At 37.8% G+C, this 18,943-nt stretch overlaps 1 protein-coding gene across 1 annotated transcript in view; it reads right to left on the bottom strand.

The window, feature by feature from the left end:
• Nucleotides 1-18,610, bottom strand: part of LOC132816732 (neuronal PAS domain-containing protein 2-like) — a 78,603-nt gene extending 59,993 nt beyond the window's left edge. The window contains exons 1-5 of the mRNA XM_060826636.1: nucleotides 18,567-18,610; nucleotides 12,996-13,144; nucleotides 10,808-10,899; nucleotides 8,896-8,985; nucleotides 1,580-1,700 (exon numbers count right to left, since the gene is read on the bottom strand). Coding sequence (XP_060682619.1) covers nucleotides 1,580-1,700; nucleotides 8,896-8,985; nucleotides 10,808-10,899; nucleotides 12,996-13,144; nucleotides 18,567-18,598 — 484 coding nt within the window. The 5' untranslated portion in view covers nucleotides 18,599-18,610. The remainder of the gene's footprint in view (nucleotides 1-1,579; nucleotides 1,701-8,895; nucleotides 8,986-10,807; nucleotides 10,900-12,995; nucleotides 13,145-18,566) is intronic.
• Between the last annotated feature and the right edge of the window lie 333 nt (nucleotides 18,611-18,943).

Below are 18,943 nucleotides of genomic sequence, written 5' to 3'. Positions count from 1 at the left end.
ACCCTGTGTTCATCATTTATATGTTATCAATTTAGGTCACAATCAACAAACACAAAGGCTGAATTCAATATATGTACTTGTGACACTCAATTCTAACATTCTGCACTGCTGTCAAATCCATTCTTGTTTGTACTTTGGACACTTGGATCAATTTATGTATTAAAACCACTTTACTCAAGCGTTCTTGTTGGTGATGTGAACAAAAGGACTCATATAGTTTATAGTTCAATTCAGAATTTTATAGACAAAATATTTCTTATTAAAAACACCAAGTGAGCAAATCCCCACAATGTTGACTCTATCTAGCTCCATCTGTCTAAGAAACAATACAGTCCACAACAATCCACGTGTTTGGGCTGGGCCATTGGAATCCTCTCCGAAATAGGGCTAACTCTCTTCGATGAAGGTGGGTCTCTCAGGTCAGTGTGGATTTTCTCCCATGTCTTCTCCAGTTGCCACACCATCTTCTACCAAGAATCTTGCTGTGAGTCTTTGCCAAGGAGGTGGCTTCTAGTTGTGTATTTTTATACCCATGCCCTTGACCTTCCTGAATATTTTGTGGCCTTTGGCCAATGGGATCATGAGTGGGATTCAAAGCGTCTAATGGGTTCCATTAACATCCTTCACTGTTGCTATGTGGGGGAGGTATAAAGTGCACATTCTCAGACACTGGCTGGAAGTCAAGGTGCCAAAAAGTCTGATAGATATTTCAAGACACAACCATTGGGCTGGTTGTAACTGGATCTTCTCCAAACTTTGAAAACTCTTTGATCTTAGTTTCCACTGTTCTCTGTAGCCGATAGCTGCTGGCTGCTATTTAGTTTGGCCAATTTGCTGTCAGGCCCAATTTCTCCAGCTATGGGTTAATTTAGAATGTCCAATTCTGGGCCTGTGGTCACTTGACTATGCCAGGGCTATTCCTGAGCAATCCTATAAAAAAAGTTAAGTGCTGACTGGGATTAAAGCCTTTCAGCTCAAATTCAACAAAGCTGAAACCATTGCATTTGTCTCCTGGCAGCAGCAATACGATCCTGTCTGCAATTTCATCAAACCAGCCCTTAGGCACTTTGCTGGTTCTGATTTAGCAGTATGTAAATTTGGTACTTAACTCTGGGTTGAGAATTTTACTTCTCATCCATTTACTATTGAGGCATTTTCTTTCATTTCTTGAATACTATCCTTATAGATTATTTTTCCTCTACTGATGTTGGCATCTTATGTATTATTCTCACACCATAAAAAGTTACTCTCATATTCTCATTTCCAACATTCTGAAACTAATCTAGAATGGTCATATCATTTTTGACAAATAGCACTTTATATCTGGACCCCAATAAATGGATTTCAATGTTTTCATCTTCATGTTTCTTCATAATCTTTCTTGTTCTACTTCAGTGACATCTTCAGCCATATGGAATATTAATCTTTTTAAATATAACCTTTATGAGCATTCTCAACATCCTTCTTTATTTCCAGTACAGCTTGAGGTTTAATTTACGAAATGCTATACACTCACATTGAAGGGATTAAAATACTAAAATAACAGGTTACACAATCTTTTAGGTACAAGGAAACTCACAGTTTAAATAGTCTGGCAAAACAGCATCTGTCACTAATGTGTGAGAGGACAGCAGTTTAAATATTTCTTCATGCTCCTGTTCAGGGAGGAAGTTTAATAAATTCTGATCGATAACATCAGACTAGAAGAAAGACAAGAAAAGACACAGTCAGTTTTGATATAATAATACTGTTAGTTAAAAAATCATCCTGAAAACTCTGTTATGATAGCTTGATGTCTTTGCTTATTGAAAGTGGAATGGTGCTGAATATCTAAGTTTGACGGTTTGAAAATGGCAATGTTAAATCCAAGATCAGGAAAATTTGAAATATTTTTCATAATCAGGTAGAGCTTTATAATTTATTAGCCAATACATTGACAGCAATCGTATGAAGGATAAAAATGAAACATTTATAGAAGAGCAGTGATCAGAAACATAAAGCACAGCTTGAAAAACTTTTGGACGCTTTGAGAAAATAAATGGTGGGATCACATTTACACATATTTTACAGTTGTCTTCAGATTAGAATATTAAAATTCTGTTATGTGTAACTGAAAAATCAATGCACAGGCAATTGTTGGAGGAGATTCCAGCCTGGAGTAATTTGGGCTGTGGGTGTGAGCACAAACACTGTTCCTGAGGCTGTTGATCCCTATTGTTGAGTAAGGCTCTTCAGCTCCATATGTAAATAACATTCCTTTATTTACATATGGCATAGTAAGTTTTCAAATACAGCTCTTGAGACTAGTCCATTAGCGTCTTCACATGCTTATTCCAGACTAGTGTCTTTCCCCTAGTCTTCTCCCTTACTGATTCAGAGTCATGTGATCAGTTATATTATCATGATTCATATACATTGCACTGTACCACATCATCCCCTAAATTTCTCTTTCATTATCTACACTAGTTCACTAGTTTACCTTCACTTAGTTCAGCACTTGGGTGACCGTGTTGTGCCTGTCTGGAGTGGCTGTATCATTCTGAGTTCTGTCTGATGTAGTGTAGGATGGCTATCCCACATCCTCTACAGGCATTCTGATGATACAGCATCTAGTTTGATCTGTTTGTCTGTTAATAGTAGATTCTGACCTCCTCTCCCTTAACTAGACTCCCAGTCTGGCTTTAAGGTTGACAAAATCAAGTAGCACCATCTGTTGCTTTTTGCTGTGGCTTTTCTCGAATTGTTTTGCCCTCCCTTGGTGTTGAGAGATTTTGTTTTAAAACTGGTGAATCTGTTTTTAACTTTCTTCCCTTTAACAAGTCCACTTGTGGGTATTCATTATTCAATGGCATCGTTCTGTAACAGGACAGAGCTCATTTCCAGTCAGGATTCTTATACATTAATGACTATTTGATGGCTCTATTAGCCTCTCTGTTTGACTGATAATGGAGTGGACATCTTTTCAATTTGCTGATGGCTGCCTCCAAAGTGAGCTTGCTTAAACTTTTATTAATGAATTGAGGTCCACAGTGAAGGAAATTGCATCTCAAAGACCTTTTTTAGAGCTACAATCACTGAGTCTGTTGTAGTGGAATTAAGTTCTATGACTTCAATCCATTTTGACTAATAGTCAATGAGAACTAAATACATCTTTCCTCTAAAATGAAACAAACCCATTGCTAACCTTTCCTATAGTCTTGTTGGAATTTTAATGAAGTCATTCGCTTTGTAGTCATTGAGAACAAACATAACCAAATACAGATGGTTTGAATTAATATCACCCAAATGGTGTAATAAATGCAATCAACAACCTTGGTCTAACGATATCTGCCAGCACCTCCTGTAGCATCCATTTCTGAGAATAACTTCCTTCTTGCCAATTTTGCTAAATCAGCATTGACGAATGAAATAGAATGGACTGCCCTTCTGCCTCCATTAATTTAACAGAGTGAGTTCTCCACTTCTCTTTGGTACAGTTACTGACTCTGTGCACCACTGTGTTGGCTCCGTCTCTGACATTACGGCTCTACTTTCAATCAGGAGTCCTAACGAAACGTTATACCCGAAACATCAACTTTTCCATCTCCTGATGCTGCCTGCCTTGCTGTGTTCTTCCAGCCTCCTGTCTGACTACTTTCAATCTGTCTAACTGAGATTTTACTTTTCCCACCAAAGGATGAGGAATTTTCCTGGGAATGTAAATGCAGATCGGTTTAGCACCTTTTAGCTGAGTAACTTGTTACACCCACTTCAGTTTGTTTAAAGCTTTGAAAAGTTTTGGAAACTTTTCCTGAAATTCTCTCCCATTTTCATTATGAGTTATTGTAACTACTTTCTATAAGTGACCTAGATGAATCCATGTATTCTGATTCCACATTATATTTAGTATTTCAGTGACACATTGTTCTCTGTGACTAATCTTAGAGGTGATTTGCCCATGCACATGAAAAGCTGTGCCTCCTGGGCCATGGAGTTTTATGTTAGCTGGTCTGACTTTCACAGAGTTCAAAGCAAGCTGTCTGTCAGCATTAACAAATTATTCCTGTGCCAAATTTCACTACTTGTTTGAATCCTTATACCTTCAGGGATAGTCCAGAATCTGTTCTTCTTGATATCCCTTAGAAATACTGTCTTCACATTTTGCTTTGCAAATTTAAAACTTCTTATTCTTGTATGATTTTCATTTCTCTGGAAAGTTTCCTTTTGTAAGACCCTTCCTTTATTTTTGAAGTGATGGAGATGCTATTAATGTTCAATGTTATTGAATTACAACTGGCTACAGGTTTAGCACTCAGCTCCTCAGTTGTTCTTTAGCTGACATTGAGATTTTTTTTGGAGTCACTTCTTATACAATCTCATGTAGTCAATCCCAATGATTTCTTTTCTTTTGATATTTTGGAAGGCTGCTGGGAGGGTAACAAAGTTGCATTTGTGCCTTTCCATTACATTGCGTCAGAAGAATCCCAAATGTCTTCCCAAGTACTGACTAATTATGGACCTGATTTCTGTCAGTGTATTGAACTGGATTCCTGTTCCAACATTAAGTTCTCCTAGGATTGAGGAACATCTCATAAATTCTCAATTCTCATACTGGCTACTGCACTGTCTCCAACTGATTCATCCTCCAAGCTCTGTGCCCATAACATTTTCCTAGATGATATAAGCCCAGTAAAAAGGCTTCTACTGTTTTTCTGAAATGGTAAAATTGCTGATTAAATCTTGCACATTATACCATAAATGTCTATTGGAGTTAAGTATACAAGCATACAAATTGGCAGCAAGCATGTAGATTAAAATCCTGCATAATTACTACTGCGTCTTTCTGGATTAGAGTGGTGCTAGAAAAGCACAGCAGGTCAGGCAGCACCTGAGGAGTAGGAAAATCGGCTTTTGCCCGAAACGTCAATTTTCCTACTCCTCGGATGCTGCCTGACCTACTGTGCTTTTCCAGCACCATTCTAATCTAGACTCTGATTTCCAGCATCTGCAGTCCTCCCTTTTGCCTAATGTGTCTTTTTGACAAGCTTCCATTGTTTCTTCATATACATATACTGTATGGTTTCTGTTCGGGGATTTGCACACTCTTCCCTCAAGTGATTTGTCTTTATCATTTCTCACCTCTATCCAAACCGCTTCTACATCTGTTTTCCTGAATTTACATCATCCCTTTCCATTGCACTAATACTAATTGTGTGTAAGATGCTTCAATCAATGCATCATAATCTGTCATACTTTTTCATGTTTTGTGTTACCAGAACATCTGCTGTTGAAGCTATGACATATAAAACTGTGCTGACCTGAAAGCGCATGTAAGTCTGAAGCTGTTCTATAGCACTGAAGCTGTCTTTTTTCCCAGATCCTTTGTCTGGTGTCATTTGGGACTTCCTGGTTATCAAATGTTTGAGATAATGGTCAAGTGTGTATGAGAGTTGCAATCCCCATGAATTATTGTACCTGCCTGATCTGGGTGAGTACGCTAGTTTCCCTTCTTACTGTTGATGTTTTCTGATTCTATGGTTTGATTCTACCCAGTATTATAGTTTCTAGCTTCTCTTTGCAGTCATCCAAATTTCTTTTCCCTGTCCTTTGGAAACTTCCTGCCCCATATTCAAAGTCCTCTGAGGTTCTTTTTCTGCCTTTTAATTTTCCCTCTTCAGCTGTGTTCCTTGGAGTCTGTTTTAACTTCAGATCCTGGCTCTTATCCTCACTACCACCTTGTTTTATCTTATGCTTTAAGTCAAAACTGGAATCTGCACATTAAGATAGGTTATCATGGGCTGTGGTTGTCTGCACATAACTGTGCCTGAGGCTTCTTGTTCCTTATCTCTAAGTAAGGGTCTTTAACTCCGTGACAGTCCTCTATGTATATCTGTATAGTCATGATTTGGAGATGCCGGTGTTGGACTGGGGTGTACAAAGTTAAAAATCACACAACACTAGGTTATGGTCCAACAGGTTTAATTGGAAGCACACTAGCTTTCGGAGTGTCGCTCCTTCATCAGGTGGTAGTGGAGCCCTCCACTACCACCTCAAGGAGCTGAATGGCCAACACCTGCTCCTTATGTTCCTTTATTCCTAGATGTAGAGTTTGAGAAGTATGATAACATGCCGGTGTTGGACTGGGGTGTACAAAGTTTAAAAATCACACAACACCAGCTTATAGTCCAACAGGTTTATTTGGAAGCACTAGCTTTTGGACCGCTGCTCTTTCATCAGGTGGTTGTGGAATATAAGATCGTAAGGCACAGAATTTATAGTAGAAGTTTACAGTGTGATGCAAGTGAAATTATATATCTGAAAAAGACATGGATTATGTGTTAAGCCTCTCATCTTTTGTACTGAACATGTTGGTTTCAGTTCTTTCATATGTAAATCGCAGTACTTTTTTAAAGTTATATTCTCAAGTGACCTTTAATAATTGGTGTCATGTCAGCCCTGATAATGCATTGAAGGTGTGAGGTGCCCTGTGTGAGACTGTGTCTGTGTCACAATGGTCAGACTGATTCTAATCTAAAACATAGATTTACAGAATCTTACATGGATTCATACAGTTTTTCAGTAAAACAAGATGTAATTTTGCAAGTACAAATTCACCCCACAAATTATGTGGGTGGGTGGGTGTATGGGTGTGTGTGTGTGTGGGGGGGTGGTTTGAATGTAAAGGGATATAAATCTGTGAGTGGGTGCATGTGTGCCTGTGAGTGTATGTATGAGCGTATGAGAGTGTATATCACCAGTCTCTACTATGTTCAATTTTGAAAGCAAGCGCACAAATTTGAAATTAGTTTATAAAAGCAAACAGAAACCAGCAGGATGTTTGCCCAAATCTTTATTAGAAAGGCATTACGTGTATTTGTTAAGATTGCTCTGAATTTGTTTATTTTGCATTACTTATCAATAATGATCTTGCAAACTTCTAAGCAATAAGAATTACATATATGCTCTGAATTCTGAGAAGGGATCCTTGGTAAACTGAGAAACACATGTTGCGATATCATTTCTGCACTTAAAATCTGATACAAAAATAAAAATGACACATTTTCATATTTTGTTCTCTTAAATTATCAAGCTGGTGTATTTTAAAATGAACATTGCAACATTTGAATTTTGAATTACTTTAGTGTCTGTTTAATGAACATACAAATTGCTAGAAAGATTAGGTCCTTGACTGTCCTCCACCATCCATAAAGACCATGGCTGGTCAGATTGAGGCACTAGATACCATTTTCCTTTCTATCCCCAAATCCTTTCAATCCCCTGTCAATCAAACTATCTATCTGGCTTGGCCTTGAATATAGCTCAATGACCCAGCCTCCACTGCTCAATGGGGGACAGAATTACAATATAGTTCACTTAAAGGAAGAAAATGTAAAGGAATTGACCAATTCAATGACAAAAATTAAGTTGTTAATTAAGTTAATAGAAATTATTACAAACAGAATGCATTATACGCAGCATTTGAATAAGTGCCAAGAAATGAGTAAAAGAAATGTTGAAAAACATGGGACTTTTAGGGACTTTGGAGGCTAGCCAAGCATCTGTGACAGAAGCCAGAAGAGATGACTCATTGATCCATAAGAATTTATGAAAGAAACAGTGTAAGCAAAATTAAATTACTTATTATGTGGACAAATAACAAACAATGAAAGCCTATTTACCCAGTCACAGAGACAATTATGAGGCAACACACATACACACAGAGTAGCCATCTTAAGATATGAAAGAGTTGTGTTCTAATAGAATTTCCCCTTTTGAAAAGTTGAGACAAAGACATCTAAAGAAACTATATGGGATTATGAATACAGTTTTCTTTAAATCGGAGTAGAAATGCAATTGTTTTTTAAAGTGGATTTAAACTTTGTGCATAAATTTAAAGTAGAAAAGACTTGTTATGAATCTCTTTGATTGTACATGATATGGTTAAAGCTGAGTAAGTTCTTCTAATAATTGGAAATTTCTTAGTTGAGGTGTTAAGTTGATGGCGAATTTGACTGGGTAGTCAGGATTTGGAGGTGCCAATGTTGGACTGGGGAGTACAAAGTTAAAAATCACACAACATCAGGTTATAGTCCAACAAGTTTATTTGGAAGCAGTAACTTTCAGAGCATGCTCCTTCATCAGGTGGTTGTGGAGGATAAGGTCGTAGGACACAGAATTTATAGCAAAAGTTTACAGTGTGATGTAACTAAAATAATATATCTAAAAAGACCTGGATTGTTTGTTAAGTCTCTCATCTTTAGAATGGGCATGTTGGTTTCAGTTCTTCTGTATGTAAGTTCCAGAACTGAACAGCCACACACAGGGCACTTCACATCTTCAATGCATTATTTGGGCCAACATGGCACCGATTGTTAAAGTTCACTTGAGAACTTAACTTGAAGAAAGTTCTGGAATTTACATATGAAAGAACTGAAATCAACATTCCCATTCTAAACATTAGACTTAACAAACAATCTGGGTCTTTTTCTTTTTATATAATTTCAGCTACATCACACTGTAAACTTTTGCTATGAAATCTGTATTCTACGATGTTCTACTCCACAACCACCTGATGAAGCAGCAGCACTCCGAAAGATAATGATTCTGAATAAATCTGTTGGACTATAACCTGGTGTTGCGTGATTTTAACTTTGACTGGGTAGGTTTAACTTACCGGAGGGAGGTATTGGATAAAGATGGTTGAACCATTAATAAAATTTGTCCTCACCTCAACCTTAAATGGTAGACCCCTTATTTTGAACCCCACCCCTTCCCTCACCTCCCAGTTCTGGATTCTTCCATGAGGGGGACTTCCCTCTCAGCCTCTAATCTGTCAAGCCCCCTCAGAATCATATATGTTTCATTAAAATCACCTGAGTTAAAACATTCTTATTAGTTTTATATTACTTTACTCACAGGTAAATGTCCAAGGAGAGGTGCAATGCTATCAGAAACATAAATGATATTTCCATCTGTTGTTACAGCTATGATGAAGCCATCTAATGCCTAGAAAGAATAGAATAATAACATTAGCCATCAGTGGGTTCCAACATATCAGACTGTGCATAAATATAAGCTGAAAAATGTGTTGCTGGAAAAGTGCAGCAGATCAGGCAGCATCCAAGGAGCAGGAAAATTGACATTTCGGGAATAAGCCCTTCTTCAGGAATCCTGAAGAAGGGCTTATGCCCGAAACGTTGATTCTCCTGCTCCTTGGATGCTGCCTGACCTGCTGCGCTTTTCCAGCAACACATTTTTCAGCTCTGACCTCCAGCATCTGCAGTCCTCACTTTCTCCCTGTGCTTAAATATAAGGCTGCATTCTTTTAGCCCAAGGGGGTTGGAGGGTCGGGTTTGGAAAAGATTGGGAAATTAGGTAGAAGTTGAGTAGAGGGTGAGGTACACAGAAAATAAAGGACAGTCTTTTTGGGATAGGTCCTTTTTACATTTCCACCATCAGAGATCTTTTCTGGGTAGGGCAGGGAATGAGATGGACAGTCCACACCTAAGAAGTAATAATGCATTTAAATGATTAAGCTCTCAATTAGCTTGAATTTTGCCTTGATGCCAGTATTTTATCAATGCTGGAGCAGCATCTTGCTGCATGGAGGCCATCAGTTCAATCAATGCCGCTTGTGTGGAGTGATAAAGAGGGCCTTGGAGACTCCATACCCCAATGACAGAACCAATGGCTAGGAAAGCCGCATCTGAGGCCTACTTTATTAATCGTGAGGAGTTCCCTCTTGGCTCTGTGTGGAGTGGCAGGGGGAATGTCGGGGGAATATCAGAAAAGAGGGAGCATACCAACTTCAGCCCTCACCATTTTTGCATTTTATGTATGGCTCTGAAAGCACTTCCATACTGAGGTGCATTCGTGATGTCTGTTCTGTCTTGACAATGTCCACTTCTCCTTGTGGGGTTGTTGTGGCTCCTGATCTGCTGTCCTGTAATTAGGACTGCAGCAACAAAAGCCCCCTGTCCTTAAGAAGACAGCGAATGCATAGGCAGACTAGGAGACTAACTCCAGGAAGATGCATTGGCAGATACATTGCTGGCAACCACAGGTTCAGGACTCCCACTTGGTTTCAACGTCAAGTTCTAAAACTCCAAAGGAAACTTCAGCTTTATATGACTTGAGGACCACAGTGATAGTATACAATTCATAAAATGTAAAGAAATAGCTTATTAAACAAAACCTTTCAAAATTGCAGATTCAACAAAATGATATTCAATTGGTAATTTATTATTGTCTAATCTGACATGTTGTAAACTGATGGCCTTACCCCAAATCATATGCACAATCAATTCTGTTGTTGTCAGATTATATTTTGCAGCAGTCAGCACAATGTCATGCAAACATACATCAATCCTCTGAATGATGGGATATTGCAGTAATTTCAGCTTGAATCCAGACAGCCGAAAGAGGGTAGATGAGAAATCCTAAACATCTCTTCTGGTCTCAACAATTTACTTGTGCTGTTCAAAAACAGAGATTGCTGGAAAAGAAACCAAAGTTAACATTTCAGGTCTGGTGACCCTTCCCAGTTCTGAGGAAGGGTCATCAGACCTGAAACATTAACTTTGACTTCTCTTCACAGATGCTGACAGACCTGCTGAGCTTTTCCAGCAACCTCTGCTTTTGTTTCTGATTTACAGCATCAGCAGCTCTTTCAGTTTTTACTTGTATCATTCATTGGTTTGAGAGGTTCTCACACCAATGATAAATTTGTAATTAAAGCATTCTTAAGCACTTCAATCAAATGTTTAGTTAGAAATACATGAAGCAAGTTAATACAGTACTATTCTTGAAGTAAATTTTCCTTAGTTACCTCTAACATCAGTTGTGTAAATTCCTCATTGCTCAAAAATGAAGGTTTCCAGTTTTGTTGGATGATACTTGTCTCTTTCTGTGCTGAAGTTTCTAAAATGTAATATGTTCAGCTTTAGTATTTTATGGTAACAATTACATTAATGTTGCCCTAGTGTATTATTTGCTTCTACACCTTCTCCTCTCACCTTCCACCGTGGCCCTTCACCCACTTATCTACCAACCAAGCCCCTCATCCACTCTTTATTGTACCCTCTCACCAACTAATTTGCCACCTTAGCCCCTCATAAACTTGCCATCCTCCTCCCTCACCCAATTATTTTAGACACATATCTGTTCTCTGTAGTTTGCCAATGTGCCATTGAAATCTCTAAATCCCAAATACAGCAGCTAATGCCTTAAAATGAAAACATGACTTGGCCTCCAATACCCATCCCGTTCTGGAAGATTCCCAGAACAAGTATGTTTGCACTCCGAGAGGCTCAGTTTGGAGGTCTGGGCTAGAAATGCAGGGCTTGAGAGTGTGGTACTGGAAAAGCACAGCAAGTGGGGCAACATCCGAGGAACAGGAAAATTGATGTTTTAAATATAAGCCCTTCATCACCATTCCAAGTGAAGGGCTTATGCCCGAAACATCAATTCTCCTACTTCTTGGATGCTGCTTGATCTGTTGCGCTTTTCCAGGCTGCACCACAGTCTCAACTCTGATTTCCAGCATCTGCAGTGCTCACTTTCTCCCAGAAATGCAGAGGTCCTGAGCAAGGAAAGGAGAAAGGAATAGTGGCTAATGGTGATGGCCATTACTAGAATGATTTGGCTCATAGTAAAGAGAAATGTATTTTTTTAAGGCACTTTAGACTTCATCTTTTTTAAAGTAAATATCCACTTTATCATTGCCACATAAAAACATACCAACAATAATATGCACAGTCTTGTAGATAACTGTGGCCTATGCAATTAAAGAGCTACTACCTCCTAGTTCTTCACATTTGGTCTGATACGTAACCAGTCCATCATTTCTTGTTTGATCATAACATTCACTGAATGAGTCATGCAGGGTGCTCAAGTTATAATTGAAATCTAAATCTATTTCATGATACCCTTTCTAATTACTTATATTAATAGAAACTGTAGTACTGTACTCCTTTAAGAGTTAACTAACCATTAAATTTAGATACAGAAAAAAAATGGAAATGTTAAATTAATATAAAAGCCTAACAACTATACTTATAGATTGAAATTCACAATGTGGCACATTCCACAAAGGATGTAATTGGTCATTCTGGCACATTCCCACTCCCTAGGTTTCCATTTGAATTCATTTGTTCAATTTTATTTCCTCACTGCAATGCTGAAGAAGTATTTCGGAAAATATTTTCAAAAACTGGTAACTTCAAATGCTTTGATTAATGGCAGTTGAAATTGGATTTATCACCAAAAATAACATTTCAACCACCTGTATATAACCTTATTTTACATTATTAAAAACATTATTTAAAAATAGACAAAGCCCTTTTCAAGTTTGATTGGGGTTTAGCAAGCAGTCCCAGAGAAATATTATCAAATTAAAATCATTCAAAGCCTTTAAAATGCATCTATTAATGGACCAGTACCTGGAGGCCTGTAAACAAGTGCAATTAAGAGAAACTCCAGATGGTGACTAATTCATCCTGGGATATAACCAGTTTTGTGATTAGACCCTTCCCTCTAGTAACCCAAAAACTGTGGAAACTCAACTTGTGCAGAATGCAATTTATAATTCTGAAATCTTTTGTGCTAGCTCGGCCATATCATAGGAACTGCACCCAATAAAATGTAGACTAAACGAAACTCCAGGCCAATGTTTTCCCCTCCAATTTCATTTTTAAAAATATATTATTTTCTTTTGCTTAAGGCTTTTGTCAATAGACAAAAATACTTATTGCTTCAAACAACATGCTGGAAATCCTTTGCTAGTGCCTTTTCATAAGAGGTGTACAACAATCATTCAGGGTTGAAATTAGACATTCAGCCCAGGTAGGATTTCACTTCATGGGGGCCAGTTAATTCAATTCAGTTCAAGTATTCAACCTGGCCCAGTAACCTCCACAAATTGTGTACATTACACATGGTGCCCAATTAATTAACAAAAAAGGGATGACTTCAAAATGTATTAAAATGTGTTAAGTATTCAGCTCAGCTTATCTTACCATTGTGTTTTTGTAAAAAGTCAATTGTCTTCTGCAACACTGTAGACTTGTCCAGCTTACGGATACTGCCTGGAAGCATGACACTGAGTTCTTTGATGAGGACATTAAACTGATCACGTCTCTTTTTCTCAGACTTATTACGTGAAGCCCTAAATTAAAACATAAGAAAATACAATCAACATCAAATAGGACACAAGGTATATGAATAAAAGATACATTAAAGAAAAAAGTACAGGACCAGCCCCTGCTCATACAAGTCCATTGAAATGTTGATGTCACCCTGAACTGGAGATATCTGCTTCCAGTGACAGATAGAAGGCAATCCAAATAGCATTCAGTCATCGGTCTAGCGCTTGGTTTCAACCATAAAAACCAAGGCAAGAACTGTGACTTTTTGAGTTTTACATTCTATCAGTAAAACGATCGTGCATAATTTTCTCTATACAGACAATATTTTCTTTTATGTGCTAACTGTGGAAAATTAGTGTGTTCTTTTAGGAGGAATCATCCCATCCATGTTGGAAACAGATTGCCACTATGAGCTATTTTAGACGCCATTAACCATGCTGCATGTAGACGTATTTGTCCAAATCAAAGCAAACCCCACATCTATTATTTTGAGGATAGATTAATTTTCAGCTGGATTCTAAACAAAAGTTAACATATTTGAATATGGCTACTGTCTGCTTTGTGCAGTTTTGGAAGTGCCTCTACATCACCTAAACAGAATGATCTTAGGTACCCATTGCTGTCCAAGTACAGGAATCTTCTCTCTAAATTGAATGTCTTTGTACCAGGTTTCAATCTAACACAGACACAAAAATGTGCAGTGCTGACTGCAGTGTATTTTTCATTCTAATTAGCTGTGTAAACATGTCTAAAAAGGTAAGTTTGTTTTAATTCTCATGTATGCTGACGTCACAGCAGTGATATAACAATATTACTGAAATACCCAAGTAATTAATCAATTAACAAAGGATTCTGTATTAGAGCAGGCAGCAGGCTAAACCTGCTGAAATTAAACCTTAGTACTAGAAGAATACAAACAATACACTACAGCAATAAATACCTAGTTACAGGAATACTTTATTACTTTTAACCACCAAACTCAAAGTTCTTCAATGGATATAAATTTATATAACATCTGCTATACAAAGGTGAGAATAAATGGAGGGTAAATCCTCACTTCTCTCATTCATACACACATTCTAAATACAGAGGAGCAGCTGTACCAGGTCTTATTTTTCTGACATAACCATGGAGGTGTAGCTTAAGAGCAGGTATTATATTGTGATGCTTTCCTTTTCAAGATATTGGAGAAACTTCATAGATTTTGGCAAGGGGTAAGATACTGTAATCAAGCTGACTTGACTAGGGTTACAGAGGAACATAGATAAGATGCAAAACTGGACTGAGAAGTGGCAAATGGAGTTTAATGCGGAAAAGTGTGAGGTAGTCCACTCTGAAAGAAGTAACAAGAATTCACAGTACTGGGCTAACGGTAAAATACTTGGCAGTATAGATGAACAGAGAGATCAGGTGCATAAATCCCTGGAAGTTGCCACCCAGGTTGACAGGGTTGTTAAGAAGGCATATAGTGTGTTGGCATTTATTGGTAGGGGGATTGAGTTTCAGAGCCACGAGGTCATGCCGCAGCTGTACAAGACACTAGTAAGGCTGCACATGGAGTATTGTGTACAGTTCTGGTCACCGCAATATAGGAAGTATATAGAAGCTTTGGAAAGGGTTCAGAGGAGATTTACTAGAATGTTGCCTGGTATAGAAGGAAGGTGTTACAAGGAAAGGCTGAGGGAACTGAGGCTCTTTTCATTGGAGAGAAGATTGAGAGGTGACATAATCAAGGCATATAAGATAATCAGAGTTAGAAAGGGTGGACAGTGAAGCTTTTTTCCTTGGATGGTGAAGGCTAACATAAGAAGACAATTTTAAATTGAAAGATGATAGATTTAGGGCAGATATGAAGGGTAGTTTCTTCACTCAAAGTAGTAGAGGCTTGGAACAGCCTGCCTGCAACAGTTGTAGACTCACCGATGTTAAGGGCATTTAAATGGGCATTGGACATGCATATGGATAATAATGGAACGGTGTAGGTTAGATGGGCATCAGATTATTTTCACAGGTTGGGGCAACATCGAGGGCTGAAGGGCCTGTACTGCGCTGTAACGTTCTATGTTCTACTACCAGCAAAAATTAGATTTTCTTAAAAGCCTATCAAGAACTGTTACAATAGTTTATGATGAACAGATATGCACTTTGCAAAATACTTTATTTGCCAGTAATAACAGGTATCATGGAGGGCTATCAAGAATTTCTGTTTACAGGCCATCTTCATGAACTACTTTCCCTGGTAAGCATCATCAAGTGAAGAAATGAAATGATGTGCATTGAACTTCTTACCTGAAGAGAATGTGATATTTTTATACAATAGAAATAAATGAAGAACAAAGCGACATAGAAATGTTGGCACTAACAGCATCCATTTGTCTCATTTTGCCTGCACTGATGCTCACTTCAAACTGGGTTGTGTATTCAAATCAGACTTCCCTGTTCTTTCACTGTTCCATGCAATAACATATCAAACACCTTTCAAGAAATTTGTCATTAATTACTTTGTACATTCAATCTTTGGAAATAAGGGAAGGAGTAGGCTATTTGAACATATTTGCCATTCAATATAATCATGGCTGATTGAACGCATCAATGTTGTTTTTAAACAAAATTCATCCCCATGAACCTGTATGCCACAGGTAATCAGAAACCTATCAATCTTTACCTTAAACATACTCAAAGACAAAGAAAATTGCCAAAACCTCAAATTCCTCAGCCCTCTGTGGTATAGAATTTCAAAGGTTCCTTTTGAGTAAAACTGTTGCAACTTTCTTCCTAATTTCCCAAAATATGTCATCAGGACATTGTCCATCTTCCTATATTGTTGGTGTCAATGTGAACCATAACCACTGGCTAATCCTCCTCTCACATCATGTCGTGTAGCTGTTCCATGACATTCTTGACCCTGGCACCAAAAAGGTAACATACCATCCTGGAGTCACTATGACTGTCACAAAAATGCCTGTCCAGTCCCCTGACTATGGAATCTCCTTTCATTATTGTACTTGCATTCTTTTTCCTCTTCTGTTATACAGCTGAGTCTCCAGCGGTGCCATGGGTTTGTAGCTGGCTTTATTCTCCTGAGGAATCATCACTCACCAGCTTCCAAATTGGAAAACTGATTAGAAAGTGCAAAATAAAACAAAAAGCGAACATTCTGATGAAGAGTCACCCAACTGAAAGTTAATTCTGCTTTCTTCTCACAGAAGCTGATAGACTTGCTAAGTTTTGCTAACAATTTCTATTTTTGATTAGAAAGCATAATAGGTTCAGGAGATTCATGCAGTAAATGCTCAATTTTCTTAGACTGGCTGGTATTACCTATTCCCTCTCCTCCTGTATGTTTGATTCTTCAGTGTGCCCACCTTTCTGCCAATACAGTCCTCCCCACCATAGATATACAGTAGTGACTGCTGCACAAACTTGTGAAACCAGTAACACTTCCTGCAGATGTGTTTGTCTAGGACACATGACGTGTACATGACTTCACACACACTGCAGAATGAGCACTCTATTTAGCCATCCTGACCTGTTATCCTGGAATTCTAAACAAAACTATTTGTTAGCTTTAGAATTAGTATGGACTTCCTATGAAAACTTAACAAGCTATTTTTAGAAATAAAGAAGGTTGAGACTTGAGAACAAAGACTAAATACCCAACTGTCACTTTAAAGATTGGAAATACTGACCAAACCTACTCATGAAAAAGCTGCTTTCACAGCACTCATGACACTATGCTGTCATTGGTCTCAGTCCAAGTAGCTATCTCAATCAGCTCCTTATTTCCTCTCCTTCTCTCCTCTCACTCTAGAGACTTTATTTAGAGTCATAGAGTCATAAAGATGTACAGCACAGAAAAAGACCATTTGATCCAACCCGTCCATGTTGACCAGATGTCCCAACCCAATCTAGTCCCACCTGCCAGTACCTGGCCTATATCCCTCCAAAACCTTCCTATTCATATACCCATCTTCTTGGAGTTAACTTTAATTAAGGTGTCTCTTTCTCACACTACCTAAATTCTCACTTTGATCCAAATTCCCAGTTACTCACTCTATCTCAGTCACACTCTGACAAATTCATAAGAACAGAAGAACAAAGAGCAGTCTCCTTTACTTTGTGCATTATAAAGAAGCACTTCTTTTCTAGAGAGCTGTGATGAATCATTTGTTTTTCTTCATTTCCTGCTCCAGTAATCAGCATCTAATTCAGGCAAGGCATTTCAGCTTGATGGATAACTGCCACTATCAAGCACTTGCAAGGCTATTTTAGCAAGGCTATTTTAATTTCTTTAAAAGCTATTGATTCTACTGACTCTGATTTTGACATTTACTGTTGTCTGAATTCTCACTTTGACCCAAATTCCCAGTGACTCACTTTGTCTCAGTCTTACTCCATTGAAGTCTCCCTCACTCTGATTGTGTGTCTCACTGATGTTGAAGTTAATAAACCAAGTTATAAATCAGCCTTAGCTCAGATTATAGCACTCTAGCTTTAGGTCAGAATACTACAGGATCACATCCTACTTCAGAGATTTGAACATAAAACTCTAATACATAAAGGGAGTACTGCATCACCAGAGGTGTCATGTTTCAGATAAGACTTTAAACCAAAGCTCCATCTGCTTTTCTCAGGTAGATGCAAAAAAACGCACCACACAGCACTTTTAAATAGAACATGGAAGTTAATTTTCTGTTCAGGTTCATATTTATCGTTCAACAAATAAAATAATTTATCCAGTCATTATCTCATTTAGAGATGATTGTGTGCAGATTGGCTGCCATATTTCCTACACTACAATAGTGGCAACAATTCAATAAAAGTACTGGATTGGATTTAAAGTATATTGAAATAACCTGAACTGATGATAGGGGCTAAATAAATGTAAGTCATTTGTTTCTAATTGTTACTGTAAAATACACCTTCCCAATTCACAGCCTCTACTACCTAGAAGGATAATGGCAGCATCTGCATGTGAGTCCAGCTGTGTACAACTTCCCTCGAAACCACACAGCATCCTGAACTGTATTGTCATTCTTTCACTATCACTGTGTCAAAGTTTTGGAAATCCCTTCCTAATCATATTGTGAATCTACTTTGTACCCTGTGGACTGCAGCAGTTCAAAGCAGCAACCCCCATCACCCCCCACTTAATCGAGTGCAATTACAGACAGGCAATAAATGCTGGCCTAGATGTCTAAATGCCCACATCTTGTAAACATATAAATTTGCAAAAAAAAAAGTACTATTTCTTCTTTGGAAAGACTGCAATGCTCATAAGCCACTCATTCAAACAGATTTTCTAAAGGAACTTCACAAGACCAGCAAAGCAAGTGGAGAAGAAATGAGTAAACAACGCATGAAACAATTTAAATTTGTAACAAAACAACTTGAAACGCAATGTCTATTTTCATATTTTTCTAAGGCTTAATAAAATCTCACCTCTTTGCCTTGTCCTTGTCATCTTCATCCATTAGTTCTTCTACTTAATGGTCTCTACAAAATGAAAAAGAAATTCCAGTGTAACTTTCAACACAAAATCACACTCCCAAATATCTAATAACTATTTAATTTAACAGATTGTTGTCATTTGTGTTCATTAACTGTTTTCTTAACATTTATGTCTAATAAATGTCCCATGTTGTGTACCAAAGAGAATTTTTGTTTCCTCCTATACGTAATTTTATGACTTGCACTTTTTTGTCAATGATATGAAGTTCAGCCCAGGAAGTAATAAATCAATGCAGCTATTTTGAGGGCTGCTCATTATCAGCATACTAAACAAAACAAAGGTGCTAATTTGAATAGCTTTCAAAAAT

Source organism: Hemiscyllium ocellatum, chromosome 6, assembly GCF_020745735.1.
Source record: "Hemiscyllium ocellatum isolate sHemOce1 chromosome 6, sHemOce1.pat.X.cur, whole genome shotgun sequence".
Taxonomy (NCBI): domain Eukaryota; kingdom Metazoa; phylum Chordata; class Chondrichthyes; order Orectolobiformes; family Hemiscylliidae; genus Hemiscyllium; species Hemiscyllium ocellatum.
Note: the sequence above shows the minus strand (reverse complement) of the source record. Positions and strands in the feature narration are given on the sequence as shown.